This window comes from Coenobita brevimanus, chromosome 50 (assembly GCF_032717465.1).
Source record: "Coenobita brevimanus isolate Jiangsu-jjx chromosome 50, ASM3271746v2, whole genome shotgun sequence".
NCBI classification, from domain to species: domain Eukaryota; kingdom Metazoa; phylum Arthropoda; class Malacostraca; order Decapoda; family Coenobitidae; genus Coenobita; species Coenobita brevimanus.
In genome coordinates, this window is record NC_137003.1 from 39,278,204 (window position 1) to 39,306,091 (window position 27,888).

General features: G+C 43.1%; 1 protein-coding gene across 8 annotated transcripts in view; it reads left to right on the forward strand.

Moving 5' to 3' along the window:
* The window catches only part of LOC145399810 (protein lap4-like), a 1,200,472-nt gene that overhangs the window by 1,091,419 nt on the left and 81,165 nt on the right, over positions 1–27,888 (forward strand). For all 8 annotated transcript variants that reach the window (XM_080272363.1, XM_080272366.1, XM_080272368.1 and 5 more), the window contains one exon: positions 13,229–13,280. In XM_080272363.1, coding sequence (XP_080128489.1) covers positions 13,229–13,280 — 52 coding nt within the window. The remainder of the gene's footprint in view (positions 1–13,228; positions 13,281–27,888) is intronic.

Consider the following 27,888-nt stretch of genomic DNA (forward strand, 5'->3'; position numbering starts at 1 on the left):
CTATCTGCCATACCAAGTATAATGTTCTAGGGTTAATCTCTGATATTTGGCTAATATTTTCCTACAGGTACTCTTACCATGATCCAGCCCCACCACCGGGGGGGGGGGGGGTCGGCTGTCCATGGCCGCGTTTTAGGGGTTAAAGGCCATGGACCAAACATTGGATCTGCTGACTCCAAATCTTCCCTGTTCTTGTCAAACTCCTCATTCAGCAGTCGGTTATAATGCTCTCTCCAGGTGTCATTAATATCCTCACTGTGCACCATTACCCTTCCTTCATCATTCGTCACATACTGCTTACCACTGATATCCCTGTTTTCCCTCTTCATTTGATCTGCCACCTTAAATATCATATTCTACCTTTCAGCACTATGTAGGCTAGCCAGTAAAACTCTCTGAGACTCAGATTTTGCCCAATACACTTCTTTTCTGGCCATATGCTTGGCAGCCAAGCATTCCTCTTGGTTACCACCCCTTTTCTGTTCCCAGAAAAGCCTTCTTTTCTCCCTAACTGCAGCTTCTACACCGTCATCCCACCACCATGCTACTCTATGTCTTGGGGCACCCATTGTCCATTCACACACTGAATCAGTAACCTTCAGGAGATTGTTTTTGAGAGCTCAGTACTGTTCATTAATACCACTGTCAACAGCTTCCTGTTTAGCCATCACCCTACTCATCTTGCTGCTGAAGGCATCCCTTACTGCTTGTTTCTTCAACTTCCATATTTACCTCCTAGGTGCATAGGTCCTCTTCATCATCACCCGTACCATGTCATATATCAATAATTTGTGTTGCTGCACACACTCTTCACTCCCTGTAACTTTAACATCTGCCACCAACCTCCTATCAGCCCTCCTGACCAGGAAATAGTCTGTCTGGTTCCTAGTTCCCCCAGACACATATGTAATCAACGTACACTTTCCTTTCCTAAAATTCGTGTTGCACACATTCATGTTCATTGCCTTCTCACACTCGAGTATCCTTTCCCCATCCTCATTTCTCATACCATATGTACATCCCTCATGTACCATGAGGTACTTCACCTACATGTCCATTTAAGTCTCCTCCCAAAACTACAATATCATCTTCCCTCATACCACTTACCACACGTATTAAGTCATTCCAGAATTTAACTTTCTATGCATCATCCAAGCCAGCCTGTGGGGCATATGCCAATATAAATGAAAATGTGAGCCTACCAGACAGAATTTTCAACACTATAATTCTTTTATTCACTCTCATTACACTCATGACATATTCCACCCATTTTTCCATTACCAGCACACCCACACCACCATATCCATCTGCCCTTCCCTGCCAGAATATCTTATACTGACAATCCCTCTAGGCAATCATTCTGGCAGATCCTCCGCTGTATCTAACCTCCTGTACATAGCCAGCATCGACCAGCTGCCTGCTCATTGCCTCAACCACTTACAGGTATACCTCGATATATGATACCCTAGATGTGATACCCCAACTTATCGATGGTAGAAATACCATCATACCCCGCCTAACAATTGCCAAACTCCGGTTTACCAATGAGTGTATTTTTTTAACCGATTTTGATTATATTTTAGACTAAAACTGTGTGTTTATGTTGATTTATGAACTGTTTTTAGACTTAGATTAATGTGTTTTAGCCATAGGTGGGGTGAACATTGTCATTTTGGGGCACGGTTAACTGAGCTTGATTTTTTCCAGACTTAAATATGACGATTTTTAGATTTTATTTGTTGGTTTTGGTGAGTTATTTTCAGGTGTTAGGCCTAGGTTAGCTTCTTTTATAGCTGTTAGGCCATTTAGATTGACTTTAAACTTGTTTTTGGGCTCATTTGGGTAGGTTTTGGATTTGGTTGGGGGAAAACCCAAGGTTGAAAACTGCACCCCATTACTTCTCATGTTTAATCTACCGCGATATACGATACCACTCCTAACAATGGGTTTTTACTTAACCAATTGCATTGTTAAACCAGGGTATACCTGTACTCTGCTGTGCCCTTCACACTACCAACATTCCAAGATACCACTCTTATCCCCTTGGGTGATTTAGTATCATTAGGCTTTTGCTTTTTCTCATTTTTTGCTATGTCCATCTGTCTGTCTGTTGCCAGGTACCGTGATCCCGCAAGGGATGGCCACAAACAAATCGCCTCCATGTTGCCCGGTCCCTCGCCATTTCACTGCCCTGCTCCCAGCTCACACACCCCTTTCTCATATACATATCCACTCCATCCCTCCATCTTATCCTTGGCCTGCCCCTCCCTCTCCCCCCCCCCTCCACCTTACTCACATACATTCGCCTCGTTAGTCTCTCGCTGTCTATCCTCACCATGTGGCCAAACCACCTAAATGTATTTCTACCACTTTCTATCACATCCACATCCACACCACAGTGCTCCTTCACATCCTCATTTGTCAGTTTGTCTCTCCATGTAACTCCACGTGCTCCTTTCAAATAACCCATTTCCACAGTTCTCACTATTTACTTGTGTCCTTCCACATGGTCATAGCTTCACTTCCATACGTTAGAGTTGGTATCACAGTAGTGTCATGCAGCAACTTTTTTACTTCCATGCACACTTCCTTACTTTTTATCATTACTTTCAAAGAGCCAGCAACTTTCCATCCTTACTCATCATACTACCTAAGTACTTAATTGCACTTACATTTTCCATATCATTATCATTCAACATCACTGTACATCCAATGACTTCGTTTCTCTCGAAGACCATAACTTTTCCTTACATTCACCCTTAGAGTCTGTTTCTTACACACACTTCCAAACTCATATACCAAGCCTTGCAGTTCCCCTTCGTATTTACTTAACAATAGAGTATCATCTGCAAACAACAGTACAAGGAGGTTCCAAACATTTTTCTCCCTTATTAAAGCTGCTCCAGCATCCTCTGTCCTACCTTGTATCTCTTATATAACCCCATCTATATACAGGTTGAACAACCATGGAGACATGACACATCCCTGTTTCAGTCCAACATTCAAATAGAAAAATTCACACAGTTCATAATCCACACACACTGCAGCCTTAGCACACTCATGCATACTCTTCATGGCACTCAGCAACTTCCCATTTATTCCATACATTCTTAATATTTTCCACATTCCATGTCTATCCACCCTGTCATATGCTTTCTCCAAATCCATGAAGACTGCATACAACTTGTTTCCCTTTTCTAGATGCTTTTCCACTAAAGATCTAAGAATGAATATCTGATCTATTCAACCCTTTCCCTTCCTTAAACCTCCCAGTTCTCCGCCAACTAATTCCTCCGTTCTTTCCCTAACTGTATCAATAAGTATCGTGCCATAAACTTTTCCCAGCATACTAAGAAGACAAATGCCCCCATGATTGCCACACACTTCTTTTTCCCGTTTTCCTTTGTACAGGGGAATAATTATACCTGACTTCCGATCCTCCGGGACTCTACCTTCCTCCCTGGCCAATCTGACCATCTTCCATATTCATATTACTACTACTGTATCTCTCTCCCCATGCTACAGCATTTCACCACCCACACTCTCCATCAATTCCTTGGTCTTTCCCCATTTTGACTTTCTTCAGTGCTCCCACTTCTTCCATCCTACTGATTTCTTCCTCACTCCTTACCTCCCTCCATCTCTCAGCCATTCCCCAGCCACATATCCTTGCATCACTTTCATTCTCTATGTTTTAGTTCCTGAAAGTGTTCTCTCCATCTGCTCACTTTTTCTCTTTTTTCCACAAGCAATCTACCATTTTTGTCATTCACTCCCCGACTAACTTCTTTATCACCCTGACGTACTTTCTTTACCACTTCCCAGAACATTTTTATTACATTCCCTCTACTTTACACTCAAATTCCTTCCCAATTCCTCATCCACTCTGTTCTTACTCTCTCTTACTAATCTTTTCACCTCTCTCTTCTTCTCTACATGCCATTAAAATTAAGTAGCAGGAGAGACAGATCACAAGCCTCACCCACCTACACAGTCACAAGTCTAGGTATGGTGTCTGGGACCCATAGCCCACTAGCCATGACCAGTGGCTGTGGCAGTGGCCTCGAGGCACCCTGCCACGACAGCAACAGGGACACCTTCCGAGTGTGTCTGGGCACTGTGACACTCCCACCATTATATACCCACTGATAGGGCAGCCTCTTGGGGCTTTAGTCCTAGGTTGAAGCCTCTCTGTATTGGGCAGAAGCAGCAGCCTGGGAACTATAATGCCCTGTACCCTTTAGCGCAGACCCAAGCCTCATCCCATTCCAGTCCCCAAAACTACGCTTGCGGAACCCACATCACGCCTCTCAATAGGTCTGCTACAAGGTAGCAGGGGCAGAATTTTTAGGCTACATGCCCTTGCTGGCATCAACCCCTTTGACAAAGTGGGGCACATTGTGTGATATGCAGAATGCTTGTAGGATAGTGCATGAGATATAGAAAAGTGTTTGGGAGAGTATGCTGGTCTATTGACCTTACCACAAATTTAAACTCAGTTCATTTTTTCTTTCAGTCCATATCCCCTTTGGTCCTTTTCCTCACAGAACCACGAATCTCACCCTCTACTGTTATATCTCCATTTTGTTTTCCAGGTTACCATCTCCTTACAAACTTCCTTAACAAGGGCGGCACCTGTTGTTATATCAAATCCCAAAATGCTGTTCACACTATTTTAAACTTCACTTCATCTAGTTTTGATTGCTCATTATATAAACTAAATTGTCATAATATTACCAAATATATTTGTGTAGTTATCGCTCCCCCAATGCTTCTTCGGAACCCAGTGTATTGATTCCATATCCACACAGTTGAGTAACCTTAACCTTGCCCTTAGCACCGAAATTACCATTTTGGGTGATTTTAACATACATAATGTTGAATGGTTATTGCATTCTGCCAGGACTGACGACACTGGTCTAGAGTGCGGGCTGTTTGCAGACTCGTTTAATCTCATCCAGCTGGTAAAGCAACCAACCAGAATACCTGATAATCCTGACCTTAATGCCCATCTCTTGGATTTATTCTTGACAAATTATCCAGATCAATACAGGATAGAGGTACTGTCACCACTTGGATCCTCTGACCACAATCTCATCAAAGCCTCATTAGTTAACCCCCCCACACCTCCCCGTTCTGAACCTGTCAGGGTGACCCGATGGCACTTTGATAGGGCAAACTGGGATGGATTTAGAAATTATCTTGCTGACATTCCATGGCAGTCTTTCTTCTCTAGTGATCCTAATTCTACCCAGTTCCACATTTGCGACTTAATACTAGCTGGTATGGATTTATTCATACCAAGTCAACAGTTCACTAAAAGAACAAACTCTCCAAAATGGTTTGATGGCAACTTTGCCAGAGCAACAGCCCAAAAGTCATTAGCATATAACCCTTACTTAAAATCAAAAACATCTGAATCACTCCTTCAATTGAAGATTGCTAGAAATCATGCGAAAGTTGTTTTAAATCTAGCTAAATCAAACTTTCTTCAAAAGTAAGCATCAAAACTACTTAACAACCCTAATGACAATAGAATATTCTGCACAACTCTTTATTCTTTCAGTAATAACTTTAACAAGTCATCTTCCATTCCCCCACTAAAATCTTCAGATGGCAACATTACAAATGACCCGCGTGGGAAAGCGGATATTTTTGCCAGTACATTTGCCAGAAACTGTACCATAGACAATACCAGCCAGAATGTTCCAGAATTAGAACTTGACTCTCCTGAAATTGACCCACTTAAAATACAGACAAGATACATACAATCCATCCTAGACAATTTACCTACCAACAAAGCTCCAGGCCCAGATGGAATTCCGCCAATTGTTTTGAAAAAGTGTTCCCCTGAACTTGCCTCTGTTGTAGCTAAATTATTCAGACTATGCATATGTACTTCTTTATTCCCAAATTCATGGAAGGAAACCAATATCCACCCAATTCCGAAGAAAGGAAGTTCCTCTGACCCTTCTGATTACAGACCAATAGCTGTCACATCCTCTCTTGGTAAGGTATTTGAAACTTTAATTAATAAGCTCATTGTCAAACATCTTGAATCCAATGACTTAATTACTGATAGACAATATGGTTTTTGTCCCGAAAGATCCACCATTTACATACTTAATCTCCTAACTCATACCATCCATCAATCAATTGATCTACATGGAGAAACTCATCCAGTAGCTCTTGATGTATCTAAAGCTTTCGACAGAGTATGGCACTGTTCCCTGCTGTCCAAAATCCCTTGCTATGGACTAACGTCTTTTGTTCCTTTGATTTCTTCATATCTTAGTGACAGGAAAATAAGAGTAAAAGTAGATGATGTGTATTCCAATTCCCACTCAGTTAATGCCAGCGTGCCGCAGGGGTCAGTTCTGCCGCCAACCCTATTCCTGGTTCATATTAATGATCTCTTATCTGTCACCCACAGTCCCATCCACTCATACGTAGATGACTCAACACTACATAGTTCATTCACACTCAGACACCCATTTACAAAGTCTAATATCTCTACCTATCAGCTCAGTGCAGCCATCTCCATAAATCAAGACCTATGTACAATCAGTGAATGGGGACAAAACAACCTTGTCTCTTTTAATGCTAGTAAAACTAAATATATACAATTTACTAATAGATAGATATTGCCAGATTCGTACATTACCTTTAGTGCTACTAATATTCCCATCTCCAAAAGTATTGAAATTCTTGGTGTCTCACTTAACAATGCCCTCAGCTGGACCTCTCATGTCAGATCACTTGTTAAAATTGCCTCAGAGAAACTTGGATTATTGTACAGAGTCCGTAACTTCTTCACCGATGGGCAGTTAGCCATGATTTATAAGAGTCATGTACGCTCTCAGCTTGAATATTGCTCACCCTTGTGGAATGGATGTGGAGAGGTTGCATTAAAACAACTAGACAAAATTCAGAGCAAAGCTGTTAGAATTATTAACAACCCTGCCATTACAATGAACTACCTCCCCTGCAAATAAGAAGGAATGTTGCCTCCCTTGCATTGTTTTACAGATATTTTTTTGGCAAATGCTCAGACGAAGTTGCGTCCATGGTGCCACCTCTCCATGCCTTCCCTCGTGCTACACGGGCATCTGGTAGTGCTCATGACCGGAATGTCACTCAGCCATATTGCAGAACTTCTGCCTATCAGAATTCTTTCATTCCCCCAAACTGCATCTCTCTGGAACTCACTTCCCCGGAGTTGTTTCCCTCCAAATTTCAACCCACAGCTGTTCAAGTCTAACTGTTACAGATATTTTATGAACAAAGGACACCAGTAATCTGGTGTATGGATTATTTTTTTTTATTCATTTGTGCTCCCTTCCTCCATTCTGTTATTTAAAAAAAAAAAAATGCTGAAATGGTCAGTGAAGGGGGATGGTCAGGATATTCTTATGGCTACTGAAACAGGAGCTCCAGCTCTCCATATCACTAGCATTCTCATTCCCCTTGGAAGTACCACCCTGATTGGTTGGTGCTACAGCCTACTCTTATGGATACTCCTGTGGAAAATTATAGCAGGACAAAAGATGTTGAAACTTGAGTTTTGGATGCATTAAAAACAACATTGTTACTTTCACTTCGGTCAGAGATATGAACTCACTCAGTTCACCATCCACTTCCACCATAGCCCTAGCTCCTTCATACATACTCTTCACAGCACTCAACAGTTTCCCCTTCACTCCATATATTCTGAATACCTTCCACATACCTTGTCTGTCTATTGTCATTAGCTTTCTCCAAGTCCATGATGGCAGCATACACTTTCTTTCCCTTCTCTAGATACTTCTCCACTAAATTTCTTAGAACAAATATCTGATGTACACACCCTTTTCCCTTCCTAAATCCACCTTGTTCTTCTCCAGCTAGCTCCTCTGTTATATGCCTAACCCCGTCAATGAGTATTCTGCCATATATTTTTCCAGTCACACCAAGAAGGCAAATACCCCTATGGTTACCACATACTTCTCTCTCCCCTTTTCCTTTGTATAAAGGAACAATTATACCTGATTTCCAATCCTCTGGAACCCTTCCCTCTTCCCAAGCTAATCTACACAACTTCCATATCCACTCCACGACAATCTCACCACCATACATTAGCATTTCACCACACACTCCATCAATTCCAGGGGCCTTTCCCATCTTCATCTTCTTCATTGCTTCCACTACTTCTGCCCTACTGACCTCCCTCCTCTCACCTCCTCTTCTCCCAGCCATGCCCCAACCACTTGTACTCGCACTGCTCTCACTCTCTACATTCAACAAATCCTCAAAGTGCTCCTTCCATCTCCTCAGTTTCTCTCTTCTCCACCAGCAATCTATTATTTTCATCTTTCACTTCCCCACTATTTTCCCTTTCACACTGTCTTACTTTCTTTATCTCTTTCCAAAACAATCTCTAACTCTCTCTCCATTATACACTCAGATTCCTCCCAGACTCTTCATCCACTCTCCTCTTACTGTCCTTCACCAATCTCTTCACCTCCCTGCTCCTGCTCACATATACCTCTTTCTTCTCTCTCTCATCTTCTCCCCTACATCTGCTCACTAGCCATTCACTATATGCCTTCTTCTTTTGTTCCACAGCTCATTTCACCTCATCATTCCACCATGCTGTCCCTTGCACACCCCTGCATCTCCTCCTCACTCCACAAACCACTTCACACGTTGCGCCCATCTCTTCTGTGAATATCCTACATACATTTTCCACCCCATCCATCTACTCTGACTCATACTTTCCCAATCTTTCTTCCACTGTGCTCTTATACTCTTCCATTTTCTCACTATCCTGCAACTTCTCCACCCTTTTCACAGGAGCTGTTTTCTCCTGTCTTCCCCTTCGTCTCTTCGCCCATTTTCTTTGCAGCCTTACTTTGGCCATCACTAAGTGATGGTCTGGGATTCCATTCCCCCACCCTCTCCACACTCTTGCATCCAACACTTGTCTTCTCATTCGCTCCACCAACACACACTTAATCTATCATTTCCTTTCTTTCAACAAGTTCACTGTCCATCCTCCTCATGACTCTCCATGTATATCTCGGGATCATCTTATGACAAAAGAAGGTGTTGGCTATTGCCAACCTCTTACCAGTACAGATGTCCACCAAAGCACTAACATTCCCATCTACTTCAGCTGGCACACCCCACTGACCAACCACTCCATCCACTCGTACATTCCCAACTTTGCCATTCATGTCTCCGATCAAAAACACTCTCTCGCTCCTATCAAACATGTCCATACATGCTTCTACACTTGCCTAAAACTTAATTTTCACTCTTGCCATTCAGTCCTCTGTCGGCACATATGCACATACAATCACCCAAGCTTGTATACCTACTTTCATCCTCACCCATTCAATCCTTGCACCCACTGTTCCGTACTCTCTTATATTCTCCTTCCACTTCTTGCTTATCATCAGACATACTCCCTCTCTTGCCCTCTTATTCTCATTAACTCCTGCACATATTCCCAAACCATATTTCCATTCTCTCACCCTTTCGCCTTTCCATTTAGTTTCAGTCAGTCCACATGCATCCACTCTTGCATCCTCAAGCACCTGAACAGTCTCTCTCTCTTTCACATCGTCATTCACTCCTCTCACATTCCGAGTTCCCACCCTTAGCATGTCCTTAGACTGTTCTTTAGTCGTCAACGTATGGTCTGTCCTGGTCCAAGGTGCTTTATTTGCTTGTTTAGTTAGTTCTTTTTTACAGGGTGGGGCACTAACCCACAACCAACCCTTTTAGTCGCCTTATACGACAAGCAGGGATACTGGGGGAGTGTTCTTGAAACCCCCCAACCCCCAGGAGGCACTAATAAAAGGATAGAAATTATATGGGGGGTAGTTTAGACATTACAGATTTATGCTAGACTCGATTGAAAGCCTTTGAGATTTCAAGTGCAGTGGCAAGGCTTTTGCCAAAGTCCCAAAAGGAGGATGACCAGGAGTCTGAAAGGAAGGTGAGTAGATCGTCAGTGGAGCGTCCCTGGTGGAAACCATGCTGGCAGTTGGAGGGATCATAATAGGAAAGCTACTCTGAAAATTGTTTACTAAGATTATATTTTAAAACTTTAGAAGTATAGGATGCTAAAGTAATTGGGTGGTAGTTAGGGGACTGGGAATGGTCACCCTTCTTCAGGACAAGCTGAATGAGAACAAACATCCAGCAGGAAGAAAAAATACAAGTTGATGGACAAAGGCGAAAGAGTTTACCTAGGCATGGTGTAGGCCCAGTTGCACCTTTCTTGAGAACAACAGGACGGACCCCATCATGACTGTATGCCTTGTTAGTATTGAGGCCAGGGAGAGCAGAAAGTATAGTACATCAACTGATGACTGAGGAAGTTAGAGGCAGGAATAACTCCAGAATAATTTAAGGTAGAATTGGAGGAGAAGGTGTAGGTGATGAGTTTTGCCCTATCAGTAGAAGAAACAGCTACAGAGCCATCAGAGTGAAAAAGAGAAGAGAAGGAGGACAAAGTCAAGTTGACAAAAGTTTTTAGGCAGGGCAGAAGGAGCAGGAAGAATTTGAGTCAGAGAGTTCAGAGCATTTAGTATGAATTAAATTATTCCTTAGCAGAGCGAAAAACAGACTTAACATGATTCCGGGCAGAAATATAAAATAGATGAAATTCAGGGGTGGGTTGAGTCTACTGTAGTATCTCTTGTAGGCTGTCTTCTTCTTGTGGACAGCATTAGAACAAGACCAGTTAGACCACTCTCTCTCTCTCTCTCTCTCTCTCTCTCTCTCTCTCTCTCTCATCTCATCTCATCTCATCTCATCTCATCTCACTAATCAGAGGTTAAGAAAAAGGGATGTATGCTTACACGCCTGAGAGACTAACATTCGTAATGTGCAGGGTACACTTAGATGGCTCTCGGTCATGGAAGCATTAATCAGTCATTCCATGGACAATCAGACATTACTGCCAAAGGGCCTCACAGTCAGCATTTCTGATGTGGCACAAAATAGGAGAGGTTAAGGTGACAGGGTTGTCACTGGAGGAACCCAACAGAGAGAAGGGGTCAGTAGAAAAGCAGAAGGATTACTTGTAATAAAAAGGTCAAAGTATATTGGAACACTTTCCAGTGTAGTCAGGAATAGGGGTAGAGTGATGTACAGTCTGCTCTAGGTCATTAACTCTGGCCCAGCTGGAGACCTCATGTGAGGTACAATGAAATTCTGCACAGGCTAAGCTGCAAGTCTTATATGAGATACATTTTATGTTGGTTAGAAAACACTGACTCTGGGGAGGTAAACTACCTTACAGAGAATCAGCCCAGCAGGGGTTAAGGGTAAAAAAGATGTAGGCTTGTTTACCAGGTGGATCAGTGAATGGAGAAGAGAGCTAAAAGGGGTGGTGAACATTAAAATTATGAAGAAATAGAGATTCCAGAGAAACAAGAAATTGATAGAATGCGTCCCATCTTAGAAGTAAGATACTCAAAGAATTTTTCATAGTCTGCAGAATTAGGAGGTAAGTGCACAGCACAGACATATTTACTCATAGCCAAAGCTGTGGTGTAGAAATTTCCGAGGATTCAAGTTCAGGAACACAGGAGCAAGATATGTTGTTACATACATATGCACAACAACCACCTTTGGCTTTAAAATGAGTATAGAGAAAGCAGGAGGATACAAAGAAGGGTTTGCTGTCAGTTGCCTCAGACAGCTGAGTCTCTGTGAGGAAGAGAAGGTGAGGTTTAGAGAATGAGAGCAGGTGTTCGACAGAGGAAAATCCACGAATGTTGCAGAAGTGAATAAAGAGAGAGTCAGACATTGGTTCCATACATCTCACTTTTTCATCACTGGGAGATGGGTGGATGGTGGAAGCATTTATGGTCTTGCCCCCTGGGACTCAGAGGTTAGGTGTTGAGGCACTATTGTTGAATGATTTTGAGACAGGAAGTGTCTGTGCATTGTTAATTGTGTAAACAGTTAGAGGATAATGTATAGAAGAGTATGATGGCCTAGTCCCTGTATTACTGAAACACTGAAAAAATTTAGTTCGGGGGAATGGTCAGAAGCTAATCCTGAGGACTATTGAAATGGGAGCTCCAGCTCCCCATATTAGCAGCTTTTAATCCACTTTGGGATTTTTTTTTTTTTTTTTTTTTTTTTTTTTTTTATCCAAAGAAGAAGGAACCAAAGGTCAGGAGCCCACAAATTGTTCCTTCCAAGAAAAAGCGAAAACAAGATAACAGAGAACTAAATTCAAGATTCATACATTTCAAGATGCCTGGACACATTGTGTTTGAAAGACTGGAGATCATGAGCAGTGGGAAACACAGACAGAGGAAGACAGATCTAGATTTGACCTGTTGCATATATGAAGGACTGGGAGTAACAGTTAACTCTCGCATTAGAGAGTTAGAAAGAAAAGGGATGAGAGTTTGGTGCTAGTCGAGTGTTACACGCCCGTCGTAGTGGTGGCCGGATGCAAACAAACAATTCAGAGGAGCAGTGACCATTGAAGTAGTGACAGAAAAGAGATAAAGATGCAAAAGTGTGGCGAAGAGACAGAGGTTGAAGGAAGCCAGTGTGAGCAGGTGAGTTAATGGGACAAAAAGCCTTTGACTCCCCCTTGTTGAGCAGAGCTGTATGTGGGGAGCCTTCCCACACATGATAGTTGTTCTCTACACCGGGGCGAATAAAACCCATGGATAAAGTCAACAACTGTGTTGGGGTAAAGAAGGCACAGAGTCAGCTTAGCACGCCTAATCTCTTGGAAGCAGATTTTGCAAGAAGTAATATGTTCTTTCCTGCCCTGTTCAACTGGTACTGTATTACAGTCTACTCCCTGTGAGAAAATAGATGGATATAGGATGGTAAAAAGTGCATTATGTAATGTGAGTAAGTTCCAAGATGGAAGGAAACAAGGAAGGTCAAGAAGTTGGACAGACATGGTAAATGAGTATGCATGAAAGCAATTTATGGAAGCTAATGAGGCAAGGGATTTGGTAGGATTGAGTTGGTTAAATGAATTACTGTATGTTTTAAGAAGTAAATGATAATGTTTCATTTTTTTCTTGGTAATTGATGGAATGAGTGTTCCACAGGTATTTTTGGAACTTGTCTAGAAAAGCAGTCATCTGAATACCAACCCTATATACATTGATACATGGGTTGATATGCAAGAGGAAATAGCTAAAAATTCTGTAAAAAAATAAAAAATTAATATTGTTTATGCAACATTCTCTTCCAGGATGCAGTAGAAGCCCAGTATGTGATAGAGAAGTTGACGGAAACTTCAAATGGTGAGAAAAACTTTATGTTTTAAATATTTCTTAATGGTAATTTCAATATCTTTCTCCCCTAAACCTCCCTATGTTATAGAGTCCATAAATGAAAAGTGTCTTGAGAATTATGCATTGTGGTATGGTACAAAGGTTATTTTATTACTAGCACATTTCCTGGATAGGAGCAACACTGGGAAGAACGGACTAAGGTTAAAATACAATAGGCCTTTGATCATCCAAGTATTGTACCTTTCAAGAACTCCACAATAAAAGGTGACCCTATATTCTATGGGAAAATGACATCCACCCCCCTGAGGCTTTTGTCTTGAAACAGAAATAAAATAAGTGCCATAGATCAGGATATGTCTTACAAAGATATGTTTCTTTTCCTTTTACAGTTATGTGAATTGCACCAAAAAAAAAGAAAAAAAAAAAGTGTCAGGATTCCAGGGACTTGAACGGTGCATGAATGTTTACCCCTATTCACTGGGTATGCACTTGATTAGTACTCCCCCAATCAGTTTTTCTCTTTCTTTGCTTTCTGTACCTCACCCCACCCTTAGGTAGAAGATAGGATGCTGCTCTTGCTGATGTGTTCCTGTAGTGAAATACTACTGGTTGCATTGATGGTACATTTTTCTCTCTCTTCTATCATTGTACCCAGGTATTTGAACTCTCTCACCAATTCCAGTCTCTCTCCATTCACTGTAACATTGAAGTTGGAGTCACCGTCTCTCTCTATAACCATCACTTTACTCTTTTCTACATTTACACTCAAGACACGACACTCACAGACCTCAGCAAAACTCTGCGTTAGCCTACCAAGTCCTTGTCCGGTACTTGCAAGCAGTACTGCATCATCGGCATACAACAGATTTGAGATATTCTATCCATCATCATTGATTACCAACGCCATCCCTCTCTCCATCACTCGTGTTTTTACATCTCTTATCACCTTATTGATATATGTATTGAACAACCATGGGGACATCACACAACCTTGTCGCACGCCCACACCAATCGTGAACCATTCACATAGCTGCCCATTAACCCTTACACGTGCTTCACTAACTCTTTACAGCACCTAGCAGCTTACCATCTAAACCGTACTTGCACAAAACTTTCCACATTCCTCCTCTGTCCACTTTGTTGTATGCTTTTTCCAGATGCATGAATGCCATAACACCTTATGGTCCTTCACACAAGCTCTCTGCTATCTGTCTCACTGCAAATATTTGATCCACACATCCTCTGCCACTCCCAAAGCCACCCTTTTCATTGCTTACTAGGACTTCTGATATCTTTCTTACTGTCTCTATAATAATTCTTTCATGTACCTTCTCTACCACACTCAATAAACTTATGCCACGATAATTCTTGCACTCACTTCGCTTACCTTTATTTTTGTACAGGGGTGCAATCACAGTCTTTGTCCACTCTTCTGTCACAGTTTCACTCATCCATGCCTTCTTACATATCTCCAACAAGCACTTCATTCCGCTCTTTCCACTACACTTCATCATCTCTGCATACACCTCATCAACCCCAGGCGCTTTCCCATTTTTCAGCTGCTTCACAGCGTTCTTCACCTGTGCAGGTGTCGTGTTTCCTGGCACTGCATTCCTTTTCAGCACACCCCCAAAACCAATCATGTTTACATTGGCTCTGCTGTCTCTATTCCCATTCATCAGGCTTTCAAATTATTCTTTCCATATGCTCCTTACTTCATCCCCATGGGTTAATAATCTACCACATACGTCCTTCACACTTTCACATTTCTTTCAGCTGTTACTTCTACGTTTCTGCACCTCATTCCAGATTAACTTATTTTCAGAGCAATTTCCATTCATTTTTCTTCCAAGATCATCATTTACCTCCTTCATTTCCTCTTCACTAGTCTCTTTACTTCTTGCTTTCAGTATATTCAGTTCTTATTTCAATTGAACCCCTATCCTGTAACCATTCTAGCCACTTCATCCTCTTTTCCTCCATTTCCTCTTAACCTCTTCATCCCACCATGCCGTACCTTTCTTCTCTGTTGTTACTTTTGCCACACCACACACTACTTTAGCATTCCTGACTAAGCAATCCCTGTATGCATTCCATAGGTTGTTGAGATCCATTTCATTCCAATTCACTGATTCTAACTCCTCCCTATTTTGGTCCTGTATTCATCTGCCATTTCTTTGATCCTCAGCTTTTCAACTTTCAGTCTTTCTCCTTGATTGCTCCTTTCTCTCCTGGTTCGCCTCATTCCTCACAACTTGATCTCGCATACCACACTCATATGATCAGACAGACCTCCACATTGTCCTCTCACAGCCCTCGTCTCAGCAGCCACTCCCAGCATCGACCTCTCTGAGCATGTAATCAATCAGCCTCCTTTCAACACAATCTCTGTTTCCACTATACCATGTGCATCATTGTGTTTGAAATACGAGTTACAAATGCACAACTTCCTTTCTTGACACATATCCTTCAGTCGCTTCCCATTATCAGTCCTAGCACACCAACAACCCATTATGTCATCCTTAGGACTAGTCCCTACTCTTTCATTCATATTATCCATTATGATCACTTTATAGCTCCTGGGCATTTCTCCCATGCTTCATCCAGCTCGTCTGAAAACCTGTCTTTCTCTCTCTCACTCCTGTCATCGCACTGTGTATGCACTACAATCACAGCCACTTTCACCTTCTCAAACTTGAACTTAACATACATACGCCTCGAGCTGACACATTTGTAATTTCTCATTCCACTCTGCCACACCTCATTCATCAACAAAGCAACCCCTTCCTTGCATCTTCCTCGCCCATTCATGCTCGATCTTACACATTTCACATCCTCCCACTCCTCCACTTGACACCCGCTCATCTTTTGTTCACTTAATGTCATCATGGCATATCTCACACTCTTGAACACATACAGTACACCACTTCCACCCTCTTGCTCTCCTCATTCACACCTCTCACATTCCATATGGCAATGTGAATCTGCCCATTTGGTTGAGCATCTGGGGAAGTAATAGGCTGTCCGAGGCTCTCCGAAACATTTGCCATGATTAAATGATTTTAACCCGTTAACTGCGCATGGCGGTTTTTCGAAGGTGTCCGTGGTGTGCAGACATAGGGGTAAAAATGAAATTTCCCAAAGGTCAAATTTTGTCTTAGGAATTGAGAGAACACATGCCAAAGTATATAGTATAGTAACAAAATATTAGCTCAATATTTACCTTAGTAAAGCCATGGATGAACATCGAAGTGTCTGATTCCTTGAAATGTATGGTTTTCGTTTTCTTTTTTGTTTTCTGTTTCAGTTTCGGTTTGAAGGCTCAAACATGCTTGCATGGGTCGGCCTTGGTCACCATGGCATTATATTCAAAATTCACCTGCGCAGCCAGGGCTGTATTGAGCAGTCACACTCGGAACAGCCCAGGCTGTATAGAGCAATTAACGGGTTAAATGGGGGAATCTGGGGGACACAACCCGGCCAAAAACCCTGGTTATATGGTTACTACCTAACATAGTTGTTGTTTAAAGTTATCTTCCTCCTATAGAGGGAGCTGGGCCTTCTATTAGCTTGGTCAGTGGGGATGGCTTTTGCCAGGGTCATATCCTGGTGGGCAACTGCCTCTCATCAGGGTCTGCTGGTGGGCCACCCAGCTGTTCGTCAGGGCAACCCGGCAGCCCACCAGAGGGCTCGCTGGGTGCGGCGAGCAATGCACCCAGCGTAGTAAGTGGTTTCCTGGGTACAGGAAACCATTTGGCTTGTCACTCCGTGGATGCCCCTACACTTAGTGAGTGGATGATGGGCGCCCCCATCTACCACATGGATCATTAAAAGCATACGACAAAGTAGACAGAGAAGGATTGCTGAGGGTTTTGCGCTTGTACAGTGTAGGTGGTAAGCTGCTCGGTGCCATCAAGAGTTTTTATGATGGTAGTGAAACATGTGTAAGGATAAGTGGGCATCAAAGTGAATGGTTCATGATCGGTGTGGGCGTGCGACAAGATTGTGTGATGTCCCCGTGGGTGTTCAGTATATATATGGATGGGATGATGAGAGAAGTAAAATTAGTAATGGAGAGAGGGATGGTGTTGGTAATGAATGATGATGGATGAAATGTCTCAAATTTGTTGTATGCTGATGATGCAGTACTACTTGCAAATGCCGGACAAGAACATGGTAGACTGGTGCAGAATTTTGCTGATGTCTGTTGAGTATTGTACCTTGAGAGTAAATGTAGAAAAGAGTAAAGTGATGGTTATTGAGAGAGAAGGTGAATCCCTGTGTGATGTTACAGTGAAAGGAGAGAGACTGGAATTGGTGAGAGACTGAGTACAATGATAGAAAAGAGAGGAAAATGTGCAAAAAAAGTGGAAAGTAGAGTGACACAAGGAAGGAAAGTAGCTGGTGCTTTGAAGGCCTTAATAAGACACAGAGGCTTGAATGTTGCAGCTACAAGAGGTTTACATGAAGGAGTGTTAGTGTCAACTGTAACATATGAATGTGAGACTATGGTGTGGCATGAAAATGAAAAGTCAGGAGTAAGACCAGTGGAGATGGGACTGCTGAGGAATGTATCTGGAGTACAGAGAATGGATAGGATACAAACTAATGTGATCAGTGAGAGATGTGGAGTGAGGAAGTCTGTGGACACCAGAACTGGAGAGAGTTTACTGAGATGGTATGGTCATGTAGAGAGAATGGATAACAGTAGAGTGGTGAAAAAGGTATATCTGAGCAAATTTGAAGGAGAAAGGAGATGAGGTAGGCCAAGGAGAAAGTGGAAGGATATGGTGGATGAGTGTGTGAGGAAGAGAGGTATGGAAGACGGTGATGCTAGGGAACTAACGAGCTCAAGCTGGCTGGATGAATGTTGTTCGAAGAAGTGCATGATCAGTGATTTGGCACCCCTTTCTGGACATGACAGTGTCTGGATTGACTCAGTTAGGTACATTTGTGTGAAGCTACAGAACGTGGTGAATGTTTTTGGCATATCAGATAGAGCCCGGATTCAGGGGGCATGAATGGTGAGTGAATGGCAGTGTGGCTCATTGGATTGGGCATATTTGGGCTGTCTGGACATTGCTACTCCTCACCCTACCCTGGGGTGGGAAGGGAGATCCAAATGATGATATATATATATATATATATATATATATATATATATATATATATATTTTTATGCGAGGAAGAAGGAACCAAAGGCCGATGAGCCCGCAGTAACAGTTCCCTCCAAGAGAAAAACAAAATACAATAGAGAGCCAAATTCAAGATCCGATCATTTTGAGATGCCTGGACACACTGCGTTTGAAAGACTGGAGATCATAGGCAGCAGGAAATACAGGCAGAGGGAGACAGTTCCAGAGTTGACCTGTTGCAAAAATGAAAGACTGAGAGTAACGGTTAACTCTTGCATTAGAGAGTTGGACAGAAAAGGGATGAGAGTTCGCTGCCAGACGGGTGCTACACGCCCGTCATAGAGGTGGAGGAATGCAAGCAGACAGTTCAGAGGAGCAGTGACCATTAAAGTAGCGGTAGAAAAGAGATAAAGATGCAACAGTGCGGCGAAGAGACAGAGGTTGAAGGGAGTCAGTAAGAGGAGGAGAGTTAATGAGACGAAAAGCCTTTGACTCCACCCTATTGAGAAGAGCTGTATGTGGGGAGCCTCCCCACACATGAGAGTTGTACTCCACACAGGGGCGGATAAAACCCCTGTATAGAGTCAACAATTGTGCAGGGGTAAAGAAAGAGCGGAGTCAGCTTAGCACACCCAATCTCTTGGAAGCAGATTTTACAAGAGATGTAATATGATCTTTCCAAGATAAGTTCCAAGTAAATGAAACCCCAAGCATGTTCAAGGATGATGCAGGATTAAGCTGAATATTATTAAACATTAGTGGGTATACCTGTGGAAGATTTTCTCGGGTTGATAGGTGTAAGAACTGAGTCTTAGATACATTAAAAACAACCATATTATTTTTACCCCAGTCAGAGATATGAGCCAAGTCAGACATTAGGTGTGCCATAGCCTCATCCCTTGTTTGTTGAAGTAACTGTTGAGATGGGCGTTGCGGGAACAGAATGGAAAGGTGAAGGGTGGAGTCATCAGCGTATGAGTGGATAGTTAGATGTACAGCTTAGAAGATCATTGATGAATAAAAGGAAGAGAGTTGGTGATAGGACAGAGCCCTGAGGAACACCACTGTTGATAGATCTAGGAGAAGAACGATGGCCGTCTACAACAGCGGCTATAGAACGACCAGAAAGGAAGCTAGCGATGAAGGCACAGATAGAAGGATAGAAACCGTAGGAGGGCAGTTTGGAAATTGAAGATTTATGCCAGACTCGATCGAAAGCCTTTGAGATGTCAAGTGCAGTGGCAAAGCTTTTACCAAAGTCCCGAAAGGAGGATGACCAGGAGTCTGAAAGGTAGGTGAGAAGATCGCCAGTGGAGCGTCCCTGACGGAACCTGTACTGACGATCGGAAAGAAGGTTGTGATAGGAAAGATGCCTTAAAATTTTTCTATTGAGAACTGACTCGAAAAGCAATTGGACGATAGTTGGAGGGTTGGGAGTGGTCACCCTTCTTTGGGAATGGCTGAATGAGAGCAAACTTCCAGCAAGAAGGAAAGGTACAAGTTGACAGACAAAGGCAAAAGAGTTTGCCTAGGCAGGGTGTAAGCACAGAAGCACAGTTCTTGAGAACAACAGGAGGGACCCCATCAGGCCCATATGCCTTGTTAGTACTGAGGCCAGTGATGGCAGAAAATACATCAGCTGAAGAAATTTTAATGTCAGCCATGAGGAAGTCAGAGAGGGGAAGTGATGGAGGAACAGCACCGGAATCATCTAAGGTGGAATTGGAGGAGAAAGTCTGTGCAAAGAGATCTGCTTTATCAGTAGAAGAAATAGCTACAGAACCATCAGAGTAGAAAAGAGGAGGGAAGGATGATGAGGTAAAGTTGTTAGAAAGGTTTTTGGCAAGGTGCCAGAAGGAGCGGGAAGAATTCGAGTTAGAGAGTTGAGAGCATTTAGTATGGATGAAATTATTTTTAGCAGAGCGAAGAACAGACTTAGCACGATTCCGGGCAGAAACGTAAAGATGATGTGATTCAGGGGTGGGTTGGCTCCGGTACCTTTTGTAGGCAATCTCCTTGTTGCAGACAGCATTAGAACAAGCGTGATTAAACCAAGGCTTTCTTGCATTAGTCAAAGGATATATATATATATATATATATAGGAATTGGAAAATGTGAGTACGTTTAAGTACTTGGGTAGTGTGATGAGTAAGGATGGAGGTTTGGAGGGTGAAGTGCTTGAAAGGGTACAGCAGGGAAGAAAGGTTGCTGGTTCTTTGAAAGCAGTGATAAGAAACAGGGAAGTGAGCATGGAAGTGAAAAAGTTACTACATGACAGTATTGTGATACCAGCTCTAACGTACGGAAGTGAAGCTTGGACGTTGTTGGAAGGACACAAGTGAAGAGTGAGAGCCATGGAAATGAGTTATTTAAGAGGAGCCTGTGGAGTCACATGGAGAGACAGGCTGATGAATGAGGATATAAAGGAGCGTTGTGGTGTTGATGTGGATGTGATAGGAAGCGTTATGAGGAACACACTGAGGTGGTTTGGCCATGTGGAGAGGATGGAGGGTGAAAGACTGACGAAGAGAGTGTATGTGAGTGAGGTGGAGGGGGAAAGAGGGAGGGGGAGGCCGAGGATGAGATGGAGAGATGGGGTGGAGAGGTATATGAGAGAGGGGGGTGTGAGTTGGGAGCAGGGGAGTGAAATGGCGGGGGACAGGGCTACTTGGAGGCGATTTGTTTGTGGCCACCCCAAACGGGATTGAGGCGTCTGGCAATAGATAGATAGATAGATATATATATATATATATATATACATATATACAGTACCCTCGCGTCCAACACGCGTTTGTCCAGCACGATTCGCGTCCAGCACGGAGGGCAAAAAATTAGTACGATTTATATGATTTAAGTATTGTAACATGGGTGCGTAAGCATAACACTGACGGAGCTCCGAGAAGTGGGCGAAATCCGCAGAGTTCGCCTCTAGCACGATCACCCCTGGTCCAACACGGTCATACTGGACATTCTCGTGACGCAGACAGCCAATCAAAACTTCTGATCAAGTAGCCTCCCCTGCCCGCTATCGTGACGAGATCGTGATGTCGTCCAATGAAAAATTCTTCTGGTCTCACGTGATGTTTAAATTTCTCCCGCCACAGTGCCACTCAGTTGCATAATTCGCATTGGACGTTGCTTTTTTCTCGCTGCATTTTCTGCCCTTGCTACTGCATTTTACCCTGCTCACGATGCCTAGGAAGCCTTCTGAGAACCTCAAGAAGCGGCGGCACCTCCCTCAGGCCATCAAGCTAGAATTCATCGAGAGGCAGAAGAAAGGGGAGAGGATTTTCAAAGGATTTATGAGGGAGGTTGAGGAGGAGCAGCAGCCATTACCCGCTGGTGACACCAGCAGCCATCCTCCAGGGACCCAGTAGGACTACCTACAGTCTTGGATATCACCTTCCATTTCCAGCAAGCCCACCAACATTATCCTAAAAGGTTAGTTATCATTCATAGTACAGTATCATTTATTATAATTACAGTAGTACCAGTATATGTATAGGTATATGGTAGATATTTAGGGTGACTTTTCGTAGGGTTCCTGACATAATTCATTTTTTCCTATAAGCTCTGTTGTTTGTCCAACACATTTTTGGTCCAACACGGGACCCATTCATGACAATATTACCGTGTTGGATGCGAGGGTACTGTATATATATACACCCACTGCAGATTGTCTTAGGACCTACACACAGAATCGCTATGGGAAAGTTGTCTGTCTTTGCTTTGTGTTTCTGCCTCTACCAAGTGAATTTTTTGGGCAAGAAGTAACTGGCAACTCCTCTGGTGTTGGCAGGAGGTGGTGAAACAGCACATCAATGCTTGCCCAGAAGCGAGAGTGGGAGTATATGTTCTCATCGCTTCGAGCTTGTACCTCCTCCTTTTTTTCGTATACATTACTGTTTGCCCTGTTATTTTCCTAGAGTCGAGTTGTCATGCCTGAAAAGTACTGCTCAAGGGATGAGAGGGTCCATATCATTACATGGAGGCAGGATAATGTCCCAATCAACACGATTTGTGAACATACTGGATGCACAAAGTCGAATGTCATGAAGATTCATGCTGCAGCGCACGGCCTGCCACCTGATGGCATACCAGAACACGAGCATGGCAATGGAAAGAAGAGGACGACTTCCAGTGGTACAGATACGCTTCTGAAGAGGGATGTAATCAAGAATCCTTGACTGACAGCAGCAGAATTGAAGAGAATGCATCCCCAACTGTTACTAGACGTCTCAATTCGAACTCTCCAACACCACTTGCAGAAGGAGCCGGGTTTGCCAAGCTGCACCTCCGCCAAGAAACCGCTTCTCACTGACTTACATGAAGAAGCAGCGCATTCAGTTTGCCAAGAAATATACGCACTGGACGTCGGATGAGTGGAGAAAAGTTATGTTTTCCGATGAAAACACATTTCAAGAGTTCCAGGTGCGTTCTGCCAAGGTTAGTCGCTGAGCCTCGCGTAGTCGATGTGACCCTGCTTACACAATGCCGACTGTTGAGCACCCACAATCAGTAATGGTATGGGGGTGTTTCTCAGGTGAAATGTGAAGGGGAGGCCTCTACTTTCTTCCTAAGAACTTGATGATGAATGGTGGCGGGTATGTTCAAGTTCTGAAAGATCGTTTTTTAAACTTTTTTGCTATTCATGGGTGCGACTTTTTCATGCTTGATTCAGCTCCACGTCACAGGTCAAGAAAGGTGACAAAATGTCTTGAGGATAATCAGATTGAGATCCTTGACTGGCCTGACAATAGTCCGAATCTAAATCCGATAGAAGACTGCTGGGTAAAGTTGAAGAAAATCATGGCAGAGAAGAAGACACCCAATCTAGACAACCTCAAGACTGAATTGATAAATGTTTGGTGCAAAGAAATGTCCTTAGATTACTTTAGAGATCTAAGTGATTCCATGCCAAAATGCATCCAACTGGTCCTGCAAAACAAGGGAAACATGATTTCATATTAATGAATGGCATTTCATGAACAAACATTGTGATGTTCTATGATTTCTGTATTTTTTAATACCTTGTGGAGGTAGGTCCTAAGTCAATTTGCAGTACAGTAGCTGTACTTACTATATATATTTCTCACCTCATCTCACCGTTACTCATCACATTACCCAAGTACTTAAATGCAATCACATTTTTCATTTCTTCATCATCCAACCTCACCATACCCTCAGTGACTTAATTTTTCTTAAAGGCCATAACTTTACTCTTCCCTACATTCATCTTTCGATTCAGTTTCTTACACACTCTCCCAAACTAAATCACCATGCCTTGCAATTCCCCTTCATCTTCACTTAACAATACAGTATCATCTGCAAACAACAGTACATTTATATAATGTATATATAATACCAGTATACAAATATATATATATATATACACTCAACCCCTTGCTATCACGCGTTCAGCTATCACTCTTATCTGCTATCACGCACACATCAAATGCACAACCATACATGCTATCACGCACCCCAAGACCACTATCACGCGTCGAGTTTGAAGACAGGCTAAGAGAAACTTATTCACACGGCACTTCATACGAGGTTTTCAGAGGTTACGATGGTTAATCGAAACAGTAACGTGGTAAAATTCCCAATTATAGCACGGGCATTTGGATTGCATCAGAATGGATTCCTGCGGAGGACACGACGGGCAAAACAGTGACCAAAACCCATTCAGCTCGAAAGAATATATCGTACTACAGCATTGAAATTTAGCCTAATGCTGAATACTTATTAATATTGTATTTTAGAATAAATATCAATCATTTTGAAACCCTTATAAAGAGTTAATATTTCTTATGCCGAAAAAACTGTGATGTCGATAAAGTAATCATGTGTTTACAACTGAGACGGGGCTCTGACGACAGTGTGAGGAACGTGTGTGATAGCGTCCAAGTTTTGTTCCACTTAAATGTTCCTCAGCCATTCCTGATATAAGGTACCATGTGATACCCCCTTTAGCTGTGGACACTAAAGAAATGGAGACAGCCAAAGAGATCTGGTGGCAACTAAGCCACTCCCAAGCCGTAATCCTTATAAAAGTTTGATGGCCTTTTATGTTGTTTATTTATTCATTATACTGTTATTATTAATATAATAATGCTTTATTTCATGTTAGAGGAGAGATTGGCAGGAAATCGTAGGCATAAGTTGGTTAAAAGTTAGAAAAATGGGCCACCGAAAAACCAATTAGAAATTTTCCCATTGATTGTTCAGTTCAGCTATCACGCGCGTTTCCTGTGACCAATTAGGCATGATAGCAGGGGGTTGAGTATATATATATATATATATATATATATATATATATATATATATATATATATATATATATATATATATATATATATATATATATATATATATATATATATATATATATATATATATATATATATATATATATATATATATATATATATATGTATATACAGTATTTGTACTGTGGGTTAGGGTCCATTAGTACCAGTCCAGCAGTCAGAGGCCCACTTTCCGGACGTGACCACTTTCCGGACGGGACCACTTTCCGGACATGCCTTTGGCTCCATTACATTGGATAGTGGAGGGATTACTGTATATATATATATATATATATATATATATATGGAGCCTCTGTGGTACAGTAGTAGAGTGTGCATTTTGCACGCTGGTGAGCGCGGGTTCGCCTCCCGCCAGAGTTTTAAAAACTTTGGGAAGCGTTCACCGAGCCACTTGCTACTTTGGCGGACACAAGGGGTGCTGTGGTTGAACCGGTGTCGCATACTAGTATGCTAGCACCCAGTTGGCTTAAGGTGGGCCAGTTACACTTGGTTCACAGACTACACACACATCCAAAACCAGTACAACACTACAATCACACTCACAAGCACTTCTCACCCTACATACAGTCTCTACCAGACGGCCTAAGCCATTGGGTAGATATACATTGGCTGTATCGTCCCTGCTTCGGTAGGGATAGGCCGGTCCTGCATTGGACCTCAACGGCTGCTGCTGCTCCTGCTGCTGCTGCTGCTGATGATGATGATGATGATGATAGATAGATAGATAGATATATATATATATATATATATATATACAGTATATTTATAATGTGATAGGTGGGGTCGCTCCCCATCCTCTCACTCAGTGTAGTGCTGCTTTGGGTGTCTGCCTTCCTTTCTTCCTTCCATCCTCTTTGGTTTTTATTTCCTTCATTCTTTCCTTTCCTTTAATCTACGGGTGACTTTACACTTCCTCTTCTGTCTTCCTTCCCTTCATTCTTTCCTCATCCTTCTGCCTATGGGTGACTATACACTGAGTGACAAGCCAATGGTTTCCTGCACACTAGGAAACCATTTACTACACTGGGCAGTAACAATGTAACCAAATTATGGTCACCGGGTGGTTTAGTGAGTAATTAAGACACACCAATTGGATTGAGACATTGCAGGTTTATATCCAAGGGGTGGTTGGTTTTTATTGCACACATAATGCCACTCAGATGGGTGAGGCTGGTCACTCTTCTCTCAAATGTCAGGACCAACTTGCCTAGCCCCAGGCTACTATGCTCCTCATGGGGCAACGTAGGACTTAATGATGGATGAATGGACATACGAGTACAGTATACGGTATATATATATATATATACATATATATATATATATATATATATATATATACACAGTTTATTGTGGCCTGATAAGCATGGAAATGATAATTGACAAGATTTTTGCAGACTGGCTCAGAATTTTGTAAATGCCCATGAGTAGCATTGTACAGTACCGGTACATGTAAGTAAAAGTTATGATCTTTTAGAGAGATGACTCTTAGTATGATGTGCTGGTGATGTGTTAGAAACTTGAATTAGTGAGGCAGTTTAAATATACTGATCCCATGGGTAGAGTGCACTTGGTTATTGCGATTTTCATTGTAATTGCTAGATTAAAATCTGCACCCCTGCTGGTATTGTGCCTTTTTCCAGTAAAAAACATTGTTATTGCCCTCCTGAGTTGGTGTCTGCCAACATTGACCCCTAAAAGACGGGTGTCCGCTTACGCTGTCCAAGGGTACTAGGGCCAAAAAGACAGGTGTCTGCATATGCAGTCATGCCCCCCACCCCCCAAACCCACCCCCTACCACCAAACCAGACACCACCTGCCATCCACCCCCACCCTCATGCCCCCACCCTGACCCCCAGCCCTCCCCCCACCACCCACCACCACCCCACCCGTAGATCCCCACTGCCCTCAACTCCCCACACTGTCCCCCCCAATACCCCCACCATCCCCTACCCCCCTACCCCCCTACCACCCCTACCCTCCCCATCCCCACCCCCATCCCCCACACCCCCCATAATCTCCAATCCCCGAACCACTCCCCCACCACCCACCACTCCCCCCACCATCCCCCTGCCACCCCCTTCCACCCTCCACCCCCCCACCCCCTTCCACCCTCCACCCCCTTTCACCCACCACCACATTCACCCACCACCCCCTATCCCCTACCCTCTACTGCTCATCTCCTACCCCCACCATCCCCTATCCCTAACTCCCTACTGCTCACCCCCTACCCCCAACCCCCCAAACCCCCACAACCCCCAAACAACCTCACCCCTCCAACCTCCACTGCCACCCCCACCCTTTCCTCCTCCCCACACCCCTCCTCACCCCCTCACCATCCCCACTCATTACCCCCCACCTCTACCCTACCTCCCACCCCCACCTCCCACCTCCCCCAAGCACCCAGTCCCAATCCTCACACCACCTCACAATCCCCACACCCTCCCACACTTCCCCCCCACAGTCTCCCCCCCCTGCTGATTATGCCTGTCCTAAGCATGTCAAAACATTCCGATGCCTGTCTTTTAGGGGTTAAGGGGAGTAGATGCCAGCAGGGACTGATTTTTGACTGACCAAAGCATTTGCGAAAGTTACCCAGTAAAATAGCTCCAAGTATCACTCGTTCTCTGTAAAAATTTAACAGCCATACGACAATTCTTTCCCCCTCAAAAAAATTATTTTGTAATTCCAATTTTGAGGTCACTTCCATGCAGAAATCTCCATTTTCTATGCAGTATATAACATGACCATTTTTTTTTCCAATTTTTTTCCTTTTTTTTCTGCAAAAGTTATGTCATACATCTGGCAGTGGGAGTGGGAGTGTGTGGAGGGTGGCATTGAGGCAGGAAACACCAGAGATATGACACTGGGAGAGGTGAGACATGTCAGTCTTGGTCTCAACCTGTTCTCAATCTCTGCTAATCTTGGCCATTTCTCATCGCTTTTGCACACTTTATGAAGATGGGGCAACTGTCTAAGAAGCTACTGCAATGTCAGAAAGCAGCAGAGAAGAATTTTATGTCATTTCGAGGGGAGAATAACATGTTGGAAGCAGCAGTTCTTTCTCCATCGTTGCCACCTCCCCTCTCACCTCCCCCCCCCCCCCTGCCACCTCACCTGATGATCCCCAACCTTCTGTGTCTTTTTCTCCAA